Source organism: Zootermopsis nevadensis, unplaced genomic scaffold (assembly GCF_977971745.1).
Source record: "Zootermopsis nevadensis isolate Lab colony 2312 unplaced genomic scaffold, Znev_1.0 Znev_ptg000061l, whole genome shotgun sequence".
In the NCBI taxonomy this organism is placed as follows: Eukaryota; Metazoa; Arthropoda; class Insecta; order Blattodea; family Termopsidae; genus Zootermopsis; species Zootermopsis nevadensis.
In genome coordinates this window covers 15,510,917-15,523,850 of record NW_028259192.1, presented here as the reverse complement: position 1 = coordinate 15,523,850, position 12,934 = coordinate 15,510,917, and the positions used below count along the sequence as shown (strand labels likewise).

Sequence of the window (12,934 nt, the reverse complement as noted above, 5' to 3'; positions counted from 1 at the left end):
TTTGGACAGGAGAGGACAAAATATTCTAAACTGTGTGATAGTAAGCATGTCCTGTATTTAATCTGTGCTTATTTCTAAATGAATGTTTTTCTGATTTGTTACCATAATTCCCAGATATCTGAAATTTGTCTGTCACACTTTAAAAGCTATATTAGTTGCCCTTGTGTCATGATTTTGTCCTGCAGTCCTTATGTTTCCTTAATGACATTTATGTTTTCACCAAAAAATTAATATAATTAGCACAAATCAGAAGCTGGAGTATTCCATTCAGTTTCAGCCCTCTTTTGTTTTCATGGACCTTCCTAATGGAATATTTTAAAGCAATGTTGAAAAGCAATGGTGACAGAGCATCTTGTTTGAGACCATTTTGCACAGGCATCAGATAAATGTTTATCTATGCGCACTTCACTAAAGACCTTAATTATACAGTGAACAATGGGATCAATAAATTGTAAGCCTTGTAGAAGGAAGTAGTTGCGGCCTGTTTTAAAGGAAACATCCCCTTATTTGCATAAAGACGCTGAGGGCAATAATGATGTCACTCTCCATGCAAAGTCAAACCTGGTATCTCTCTAATATAAAGCAGTAATGGAAACCACTGCTCCATGACATTCAGCATTAAGGATTGTGTTACAGTCAGTTGCAGAGACAGTTTTCATAAAAAGTCCGCCTTTATTTTACATGTACTATAGTGGTGTTTCTTTCTTCTAGAAAGAACTATAAGTAACACTTGAGACACAGCACAGTAGGTAGTAGAAATATTAATACCTGGAAACTCATAAGATATTCCATACAACCCATATACATAAATATCAACTACCTATCGTCCATTAATGAAATTAAATGTAAATCTTTGCTGTACAAAATGCATGAGGTAATATGCACCAAAATATTTACATCATCACTTATAATATATTCCAAATAGCACATTCAGACCATTCACACTCTATGAAACATGAATTACAAAAACATGGTAATAAAAAAACTTTCTTCACGTGGGTAAGTATACACTACCTACCAATATTGAAGTCTTTTATGTATATAGAAGCACTAAAAATACATAGGAATCGTTTGACAGCACTGAGGCAATATTCCAAATATTTTCCTGTGTAGATTATGAACACATTACATACTTTGTTAACCATGTTGGAACCTTCCTTCTTATCAAAGAACAAAACTATAAGTGAGCATACCTGTATGTACTAAATTTGGCAGGGGAAAATGCAATGCACAGAAGCTGCTCTCTGCAATAGAAGTCTTCTTTCCTGTACACTTCACATTTGCATTCTTTGGTCCTACATAATATGGAAATGATGTATACTGCACACGGCTGATCTGTCCATACTTGTGGCAATGGAACTTCATGTAGCACTGTGGCCATAATCTCAATGAATAAATCACTTCAGTCCACCATACTGAGTACTGACCAAGTCCTTGTGTTCGCTCAAGCAACTATCTTATCATTTCCAAGTACTTCTGTTTATGTTTGCTTAACATTTCAGTAACTGTAACCAATTTCTTTATAGTGGCCTGTAAAAAAAAAAACCCATTGGATCATCAAATAATTCTCCAGTATAATGTTTTTACAAAACATAACATTCATAAGGTGAACTGGTATCGCCAGTGAATCAAACAAAACAACATGAACATAGCTGATGGTGTGGCATGCCTTCCACTGCTGCCTCCATCATCAGGGCAATGATGGAGGCAGCGAAATGTTGGTAAACTTCTACCAGACTACACGGCATAACAACCCAGAAAACGGCCATCTTCAACTAGGCATGGTAGATCTCCAAGGATTTAAGTTCAATGGCATTCCCGCTAACTTCATTTCAGTTTGTTATATATAACTGTACTCGAATAACATTTTAAGTTACATGACCTTAATGCTATGCAAAAAGACAAGATGCAAAGTAAGACATGACAAGAATATATGCAACTGAAATAAATCCCACAAGATGTGTAGAAGGTGTTGATCATAGTAACTAAGTAAAGTAAAGCTGTGCCATGTAGGCACTTCTGGGAGAGTTGTATAGCTCCTACTCATTCTTGACCTTGGCACTAGATGGGGTGAGTGGTCAGCATCACGCACCGGCTGTGCTTTACTCTGGGAAAAGTACCAGTACCCATTGGATAGGAGGCTGGGTGGGCCCCAGAACCAGTCTGGATGCAGAGGCTAGAGGAAAAATCCTCTGCCCCCATTAGGGATCAAGCCCCGGCCATCCAGTCCATAGCCAGTCACTATAGTGACTGAGCTACACCAGCTCATACACTGTATATGGACCTCATGTCATGATCTACATACAAAGAACTACACTGCTGTGGCAGTCACATGCACAAATGACATATTTGGAAAAGCAGGCCACATGTGTGTTCATAATAAATCAACACTAAAAGATGATGTATGTGACAGGAATGGTGCTTGTGTTATATTGTGTTTTTATTGCCCAACCATACATCTGACATGAAAAATAAGTTGGGATGTGTATTATTACCTGATAAATTTGGTGTGAATTCTATAGTGAATTTTACACAAAACTGTCAGTTGGAGTAGAAGACAAAATTGATAAAATATCCTCTCCATTATGCTTTTACTTTATGTACATAGTTCAAAAATACATAACACAGTAATAGCAGGTCTTACTTGAGTTTTACTGAGTGCCTGCAATTCCTTCAGGTGAGAAACACAAATGTGGTGCAATGTGCCTAGGTCACGGGCAGGATCACCTTTTATCCGTGTCTCTTCTGGTTCTGGCTTCTCTGTCAAATTCTGAAATGTTTAGTAGAAAGATGGAAAGAACAGAAGGAATACAATGATCCCATAAACATTCTAGATATATCTCTTGTAGTTGCATGTATTTAGAAAAAGCCCCCTGCCCCAAACTACTTATACATACTTAACAAGGTACTATACATTTTCCCCATAAATATTAAAGTGAGAAAATAAGCTTAGCCACTTACAATTTAAAAGCATTACAGCCTTTAGTATTACAATTCATATTATGCTTTTAACAGATTACAATGAATTATGTAAGACTTGAGGTTCTCACAGCGGTGAATTACTTACAGATAGCTGATCCAGGAATACAACCATACGTTCCTTGTTTTTAAGTATGAATGGGTTGACAACTTCCATATAGGGTTCTTTGCCCCCAAACTCAACAAGATTTGCCAAGTTTTGTAAACACTTTGCAACCATGATCAATGAGCGGGCTGCCATAGGTGGTGGTGGTTCTAAAACACATCACAGTTACAGGTACAAGAAATTAAACCCTTGAAAGCAGACTCTTTCAGCACATACACACCTGATCTACTGTTATTGCCAGTGTTGGAAAGATCTCTCAAACTCCAGAATTTCAGTTCTTTTCTTGGCTGTAACTAATGGCCATTCTTATATATAATTTCACTGCACATGCACAAACCATTATGGCAAAGAAGAAAATGCTAAACTGTGACTCAAGTACTGATGTAGCAGTCCTCAAATTACAGTACTTATTTCAAATAAATCAGTCATTTCTGTAAAATAAATGGCTACCTTGATTACTTGTGGAAGTGGTCTTTAAAAAATAATACTTTTCTCTTTCCCATTATTATCTATGATACATCTTTAATTAGTTCTACAGAAAATATGAATTGATTCACTGTTAATACAACACAATACTCAAATGAGATGGTATGTTAGCAATGCATCTTGAAGCTTTCAAATATTATATCTTTTTGTCTCACTTCCAGATTTCTGGGTGTAATTCATGTTGATGTAGCACTATTCTGTGTGTCATGTAGTTCAAGTCTCATCATGATATTACTATATAACAAACATTTTAAAAATAAAAATTATTTTTGTGAAAAACTGTGTCAATAAATGGCTGTAAAATTCAAATCTGAAAGTCCCCGGCCTCAAACCTGTTTATACATTTTTAAAGGTGTTAATAGTGATGCCATTCTTTTCTAAATAATATTTTCTACCATTTTCAGTTGAAACAAAGGCCCACCACCAGACCTTACTCTGAGCTAGTTCAATTCAATCGACATTATCATAAAATATTTCCTAAAACTCAGTTTAGTACCATCACCCATCATAATTTCTCAATTGGTGACTTCAATTATACTTTTGTATGGGCTTGCTTCTTCCAACCAAACTGTGTCCAGCTCATTAGAATTCCTTTATTTAATTACCTCTGTAATACCAGAACAGAAGGAAGGTAAAGCATGAATTTCCATGAATTTAAATATGAAATTTCTCCAGTCTCCAAATTATCAACTTACCTGAGATTAAATTAAACTGTCTTGGATGTAAGATGGCAGGACACAATAACCTAAGGAAGATGAAACCACTAACAACACGGGTCCTGACAAGCCGTTCATGAGGCCATTTTCCCATTACTGTGCGTTGTAAACAGCCACATATGTATCGTACAGTCCTGGAAGATGTATGACAGAAGAAAAGGTTATAACTTCCAAACCACTGTTAACTACTACTCACACATCTCCCCTGCTTTTAACTTCAGAATAAGAAGGCAAAAAATACACTGTTAACACCAGTACAAACTCTAATCACCAATGGTACAGCAGAATGTGTATGTTCAATCTTGCAGTCAAAGGCCAGTGGAGTATCAAACAAGAATGAAGGCCACCAGTTAAAGTTAAAGGAGATAGCACTCTGTATCTGTGTCCAAATATTTTTAGAATACTTAAACGCCAGATATTCACCTAGGGTGTTAGTATCATGTGAAAAGAAAAGTATCTTATTTCTTTATCAATATTAGGGAAGAAGAAATTTTGTAGGCAGAAATATATGAGTAAATATGGTATAATCACTAATGAAACATTAGTGGCCTAACAGCTCTATACCAATTCATTATAGTATTGTTCAATGTATCACACAAAATGTATCTCAGTAAGCCTACTTATAATAAGCCACATGGCAGCACCTGTGCTTCAGTTATGATCAGATAAACCCATTCACTGCTTGCCATTACTAGAGAACTGAGGATACTGAGCACATAATAATTCATATAGGAGAGTCAGATACCAAGAAACAAAATATAATAACAAGTTCCGTAATATCGGACACGCACCTCACACACAACCCGATTTAAGGCATCCAGGCGCAGCTTTCAAAATTAAATGGAAGAAGCCTGGAGGTTAAACAAATAAAATCTAACGGGTAGAACAAAATCAGTATACGCAGAGCAGCAGATGCAACAGTTTTTAATTTTGATTGATAGACCTGACGATGATGGAATGAACATCGAAACATGTCGTCATTTTAAAATGTAACAATATCAAAATGTTGAAATGTTATAATTTTATGTGATTTTAACAATCTATAAGCTTGTGTAAAGACGGTGAATAAAATTATTGTATTGAAGAACACAAGCATGACGCAATTAAGATATAAGGATAAAATAGATAAAAAAGAGATTTTCTTTTGAAAACAATACGAAATCTCAATAATCCCAAGGCAATATATCATACATTTTATGTAATACAACATTTCTAAAAGACCATTCATCAATAGTCACAAATTCCTTTCAGCACAGAATAGGAAACAATTTTCTCCCTCCAAACAAAGGTGCAAAACCAAGACAAATTATGCAGCTTTCAAATTTTAAGACTAGCAATAAAAATGCAAAAATAGCTTAAATTCCTTAAAGTTACCTCAACAAAATTATAAAAGGTATGAAGGTTGGGGACTGAAACCAAGAAGATAGCTTTCGCTAAAGTAGAAAATTCTAACTTATGCAACATATTCAGATCTCCAGTTATAAGATCTATATTTTGTATGAATATTACAGATTGAGTGTCCGTTCTTACTTTGGACATGCCTCAGCCGACATGAAAATTGACAATGTAACTTCATCCAGAATCTGGAGTAGGAACTCTGCATTGGCACAGGCATCATCAGGAGACTCCATCTTGGTTGGATTTAACTGGTCATAAAATAAAAGCAAAAATAGTAACTTCTTATAAATAACAGTAACTGGAAGATGAAGACCAAGTACTGGATATGTTTTGTCTGGAGTATTCATAATGAGTAATGGTTTGAAAAAGTCTTGATACAACTGAATGTACAATCTGTACAAATAATTTACCTCACATGACTGTTTGGACTCCAACAACTTTAGGATAGTGTCCTGTATGGCAGAATGAAGAAATCCAGTACAGACGGACTTCATATATAGGTCCATAAGTGTGGTTGTCAGTGATGCTGCACGAAATAATGTTGATGTTTCCTCCTCCTTCTCGATCTCAGTCTCATTTAGTGATTTGAGCAAGTCTGCTTCCTTGCGCTCATACCTGAGAACATCACAAACAACACATTTAGTCTAACAGCCACTGTAAGTATTTGACCAAAACTTGTATGATGAAACAGAAAAACAGAAGTGAGTAAGATATCAATATCTTTCATCAATTCTGATGAATGTAAAAACACACTCTTTTCTGAAGTTTATATGATCTAATATAACGCAGAGACTTTCATCTACAAACCAAATTTGAGTACAAAGAATAGTATGTTTCTTCATATCCTTGCTTTCATGCGATCATAACAGCCAATAAAATTACCTTTAATTTTTAATTAATAAATTGATGTACCTATACCTAAATGTGTTAATTAATGTTAAAAATAAGATCAAGAAAACCTACACATTCTAGCATAAATTTACAAATAAACTTTAAATGTCTTGTGTTGCTGCGTCAAAACACCCTTCATACCTGAATATCCGTAGCAAGGAGTTTGCAAGTGGGACACGGTCAAGATGACAAATGTCAGCCAAAGCTCTAACCACTTCAAGAGAAGGGTCCAGCACAAGCTGCTGCATGGGAGAATATTCTTCCTGAGGCATTATAAGATCATGAAGATAGCGAGTCCGCAGACGAAGAGAACCCCATTCACCAATTGGAGTAATGCCAGATAGTGTGTACCACTCCTCATTCTGAAAACAGTTGCACTGATGTCATAATATGCTTTTCCTTTTGAAGTCAGCCTCTGATATTTAACAATAAGACTGTTCAACAAACTTTGTACTCACCTGCAACTGAGAACAAATTGGTGAACCATCCAGTGAGGGGATTGAAAAAGGTACAAGTGAAATAAAGTAACACTATTCACTCAGGGATTTTACAAATATATGTGCATAAAGCAAATTAGTAAGTCAGTGTTATGTAAACAGTGTCAGTTCCCTCTATTTCTTTTTTCAATAACAAACAATCTCTAGAATCTTACCTCATCTCCATTAGTTAAACTGCTGAGCTCCACTGTCAACTCAGCCACCTCTGTGTCTTTTGATCTCTTGCCTTTGTTATACACAGTCACTGTGAAAGTGAGCACGTCTGGGGGAACATCACTACAACATATAAAAAAGTAGTTCCTACAATTATCATCACATTCAAAGCATAACATATGTAAGCACTGTACTACTTACAGTTCAGAGATTTCAATCCAACATCACTGAAGGTACTTTTCACTTTGTAGGATGACCTGAAATTCACTTGTCCAATACAGTATCTCCTCAGTACACTATATTCATTGAAACAGTTTTCAATATCAATTTAAAACATATGACCATAAGACTTGAAGCTGTCAGAGAATTTAGATTATGCTCTTCTGGGTTTTGTTCCACTTAGTATTTCTTGCTGCATTCTAACATTTTGGAGGAACATACTGCCTACATCTTCAGGACTGAAGTAGGTCTATTAAGAAGTGAATGCTTAACAAAGGGCAAGGAGAAAGTTGGTGAATTGTCACAGGATGCTCCTTCATAATGCTGGTACACAGCCACAATACTACATGGTGCAACAACCCAGATCACGATTTACATTACGACAGATTACCAAAAATATAAATGGATCTAAATCTACTTACTCCAATACAAATTCTTCATCCCACACAGGATCTGGACCGGTCTTGACCTTTGTCCGAGCCACTTTGACTTGATCCAGGGAAATAATGCAGAATGGATTTGGCACCAATTTGTATGGCAGTCTGAAACAAGTATGTGTAAAAAGCAACACATTCAAATATTAACCCGTTCTTCATCCACCTACATCCCAAATGTAGGCTTTATGCAAATTAAAATATAAGGTGGTAACAAGCTATAAGACACAATATACATGGATCTCCAAGAAAGTTGTGGAATAATTTAAATCTTTGGGGCACACTATTTGAGTGGCAAACACCTAAAAAGAAATGGTCATGAAATATTTTAAGACACTATTACTTTACCTGCATGTCTTCAAAAACAGATGACATACTCCTCATGGAGAAAATATTTTTGTAACACGACATTAATACTTTCTTTACAAAGCTGAAACCCTTACCTATGTGCATCAAGTACATGGAGTTGTAGACATCTCAATTCACGTAGTCGTTGTACTTTGGGCGCCCTTGTTTGCTGCGTAACACAGAGAGGTTTAAGTGCAGCTATCCAGTCCTGAGCAGAGTCACCTGTATTTGCACACAGATAGGTTGTGGTTGCCAAGCAAGGGAGAGCACGTTCCACCAATTGGAAGCAGTGGGGTCGATCAAATACACTATCATGTACTTGGTAAAGGTATGCACAGCTTAAATCTATCAATCCTTTGGGTTTTGTGCGCTGCAACAATAGTATGTTGAATCAGACAATGACATAACAAACATATGCAGACATCTGAATTTCTCTTAATTTCCTAGTATCTAATCATTCTTCTTCACTCTTAGCTAAATTTAATATTAAGAATTAACAACAGTTCTTAAAAATCTTATTGTGTGGCATCTATTTGCATCACTATACCATCACTTCATGATCACAACCTACCACATTTTATCAGTGTATTTAGTGTAAGGATAACACTTAAATAATCATTTGCAAATAATTTTACAGTATTTTACATAGTACTGAAACCCCATATATTGTATTTCTGTCCACATATTTAACCTGTAAAAGAAATGTTTATGTCAAGATCAGGATACAGAGAAAGTGTTCCTTCTAATGTGAGTTTGAGTTACAGTTACAGTTTTGTATTCACTTAAAGAGAAATATTAATATCAATCTACATACCTTTGGATTGTCATAAAAATATAAATGTGTATCAGTCCCATCTACTAGAAGAACAAAGTACATAGACTTCCATTTCTTATTTTTTTCACTTTTCTTGTTCAAGTACCCTTGCATCTTAATACCTAAAACAGAGATTAAGGTTGCTATTTCTTTGAGTTACAATGCATATACTAAATGAGTCTATAACGTCATTCAAAGGTTAAATTTGTGATGTCAGTGATCAGCCTTCAAGTTCTAACTGCCAAACAGTTTTACAATTTTGCATAAGAGAGAATTAAATTCACATAATGAAGGTGACAGAACAGGACTATGCAAAAATTCTGTATCTTTCTTACCTTTGTTTTTCTTTACACCAGACTGTTCCCGGCATTCTCGAAGGGTTGCATAGATTTTCTCTGCATGCTGAACCTCTTTTGATTTAACAGTTCCATCACCTTCAGTCATAGACTATATAGTACAGAAACATTATTTGAGAAAGGTAAAGTCATATGGTGATTATGCAAAGTCTCTATATTATCAATGATAGGCATTTCCTCTTTTGCTTATCGACAGTTCAAGGCTAAACAAACCATGCAGTGGTACTCTTTTACCCAACTGTGTTAAAAGTTACTGTAACCAGGTAATACAATATTATAATGGGTATTACTACATTAGTAAAAAGGCAGCAGATAAAGATGAAAGAAACAATTCTTCTCCTGTTGAAACATGAACAAATGCATGTATATTTTGTAATGTCATATTCATATGCCAACCAGACTTCATAAGAAAAATGATGGTGCCAAATGTATATTTTTGAGTGAGTAGAAAGTAAGTACATAAATTTACATCAAGCTATTAAATGTCCATATTAAGCTACTTACACGACCAACAGCCAACACTAAGGTGTGTCCCTCTACTATCTGTTCTTTCTTGTACCTATTAATAACGGCATCCAAACATTCAAATGTCCGTCCACCCATGAGGTAGCGAACACCTTTTTTCTCGATACGGAATCGCTGAATTTGGTTGTTAATGTGGAAAAAGAGGGAATAGTCACCAGGAGAGTTGTCACTTGGACGTACAAGAAAACTGCCTGGACCAGCTAAAAATAAAACATTAAATAATAAAATATTAACATTAATATTCATAAAATTACAACATAACAATTTGAAATAAAAAATAAATTTGTCATGAGACTTTAGAGCCATAAATTGTATTACATTACCTCAACCCCTATGCATGTTTGAGATGTGTATGGTAAAAATCATTATCAATTCAGGCTGTGTAGAATCTACTTTACACTTCAAATTACCTTTAACCAACATGTCTACAGCTTCACTCTTTGTCACATTTGGATGAAACCAGCTGAACACAGTATTTGGATCAATATTCTCATCAAGGTCATCTACAAGGTCACGGAAGATCATTCCTTGCTCTCCAGTGCGATGTGCTGTCACCCACAGCCATCCATCTCCCATATCATTATGCACGAAGAAAATATCACCCTTCTGGAAGCTGCATGATACATTACGTTACATCTCTTATATTTAATGAAAGAAACACCAAGAATTTGTTTACAAATATCAGAATATGAAATAGTATCTGGAATGTAATTATGTGTGGCTAAATCAATGTCAATGTTCAGGATCTGTGAAAGTTCATTACCATAGCAGTCCAATATTTGATGTTAATGCTAACTACATGTAAGAGAATTCAACAATATTATTTTTAAAGAGTTTGCCAAATGTTTTTAGCAGGTGTGGATGATTTACTGGAAAAATCATATGCAGAATGTCCTAAAAAGATGTATATACACACATTCAATGGAACTCAATCAACCCTCCACCATTTTACATATTTGAATCTTGGGAAAAAATACTGCAGTGACATCCGTTAAGTGCAGACTAAACTAGGATCAATAACAAAGTTATTATTCTATGTTATAATGTGTATATATATTTTTGGGACATACTATACATAACTTGTGTGGCACACTGGTAAGTATGTTTGCAGTATAACATGTTATAATGGGGCATGTTTGGTTAGGCAATATGTCTGTTTTCAAAATACAGTACAGTGATTTTAAATCTTCATACACAAGATTTTATTGTTTTACCAAGCTCAAAATGTAATGCCCACTCAATATGCAGCAAATTCTTTTGGCTGCCACCCAGAAATATAGGACAATTACTTTCTCAATGTCATTATATATATATATATATATATATATATATATACACACACACACACACACACACACACACACACACACGTGTATAATACTACCAATCAGTAATCTGCAACAATCTGATTCTATAGAAACAAATAATTTATTTGACGCTCACAGTTCAAGACTACACTTAAAACAAAAAAATTACATAACATTACCTGTATATTTTTTACTTTCCCTCACCTTCCTTAATTTATATTAAATCATTTAACCATCCATCTTCTTCCTTTTGGATGGGATATTATGCATCTATTTTAACTGAAGAATGTCTACATCAAATGTTCCTACAAAGATAAATAGATCAATTCACTGAAACTCAATATTCACAATTAAGAAACAGATTACACATTTAAACATTACCTAAGTTCATCAGTATCTGGCATTTTAGTGTATGGTAAAATGGCAACTATCCGTTTCTTGTCATTGACAGGTTCTGGTGGAGGAACTGGATGAATTAAACGTTCACGTTTCAACAAGTCTGAGCAACTTGTATAATATCCTATGAGATCTGATAAAGAATCAAACTGCCTCCCACCAATGTAAAAGTCACCACATACTGCAGTTATTCTGAAAATAAATAAATGGGTGCCTTTAGTTTCCATACATTTTCTAAATAAAGAAAAAATCTGCATTATGCCGACAGAGTGTATTCATTTGTTCAATATGTTTCTTAGCATAAACAGTGACTATTTCCTTAAAAAGCATTAACCAATTTATCTTTGTAATACAGTTGGGTTGATTTCAGGTAAATTAATTTTTTAAATATTATTTAAATAAACTTTAGCTTCAAAGGGCTAAACCAACTCATCATTATTACCAATATAATTAGATGTTATTTTATCATGCCAACCAATGTAGTTACATTTTGTGGACCCTTCAGTTTTACTTGAATCATGGCAAGAAAACAAATCTTAACTGAAGCGCACGAATATGTCCAAAATAACATCACACGATAACGATAAACTGAACCATGCACTGCTACTTCATATCTTATAGACAGTTGTCAAATGATACAATAAATAAAACCATTGGGCAAAGCTTACCTGAAGTGATTTATCCCTGTCTTTCCTAGGTAAGATAAGACGTATGACCCCGGTTTCCTGTCACTTTCGCGAACCAAGTAACTCCCCATTTTTGCCGCTTGCCACAAACGTTCTTCTGCTGTGTAACGGTCTAAACGTCCATGATACCACCTACAATGGAAGTAAAATATGTAAAACACTTAACAATTATACACATTTCCAGTCTAGCAGCTAAAAGTCAAACCGTCAATTTAAAGACCTCCACCCCCCTGGGGAAAAGAACACCACAAAAGAACGATGATTCACTCACTGATTTTCTGGGGGAGCAATAATTGCTGAAACATTGGCTCCATCCGCTTCTTCTGCATCTGCCAAAAAGGGATCGAACTCTTCTCCGATAGCACCATCATGTCCTTCGTCACTCCCAGTACTGGGCGAACCTTGGAGTTTTTCTTTTGGCATAATAATACCAGTTACAGGTCCACCCCTCACAAACTCAGCCATCTTGGCTTCAACCACAGATCGACCCAACCTCTCTATCGCAAGACCTATTTAATTTATATGCAGTATTTCATATGCACTTCCTGCTTCCTCAATTTCTGGTAAAAATCTTAACCTAGTATACTAGAAATCATTAAATTTGAAAAATCTATTTCACACAA

At 35.2% G+C, this 12,934-nt stretch overlaps 1 protein-coding gene across 1 annotated transcript; it reads right to left on the bottom strand.

The window, feature by feature from the left end:
- Positions 1-652: 652 nt before the first annotated feature.
- vap (RAS p21 protein activator vap) lies at positions 653-12,925 on the bottom strand. Its single transcript, XM_022079285.2, has 17 exons — positions 12,583-12,925; positions 12,294-12,443; positions 11,611-11,817; positions 10,333-10,535; positions 9,902-10,122; positions 9,377-9,488; positions 9,042-9,163; positions 8,323-8,597; positions 7,868-7,987; positions 7,229-7,349; positions 6,718-6,938; positions 6,096-6,300; positions 5,818-5,933; positions 4,267-4,421; positions 3,068-3,234; positions 2,645-2,770; positions 653-1,530 (listed from the first exon to the last, which is right to left on the bottom strand). Exons 1-17 carry the CDS (start codon positions 12,774-12,776, stop codon positions 1,453-1,455), a joined length of 2,793 nt encoding a protein of 930 aa, XP_021934977.1. The 5' UTR covers positions 12,777-12,925; the 3' UTR covers positions 653-1,452.
- Between the last annotated feature and the right edge of the window lie 9 nt (positions 12,926-12,934).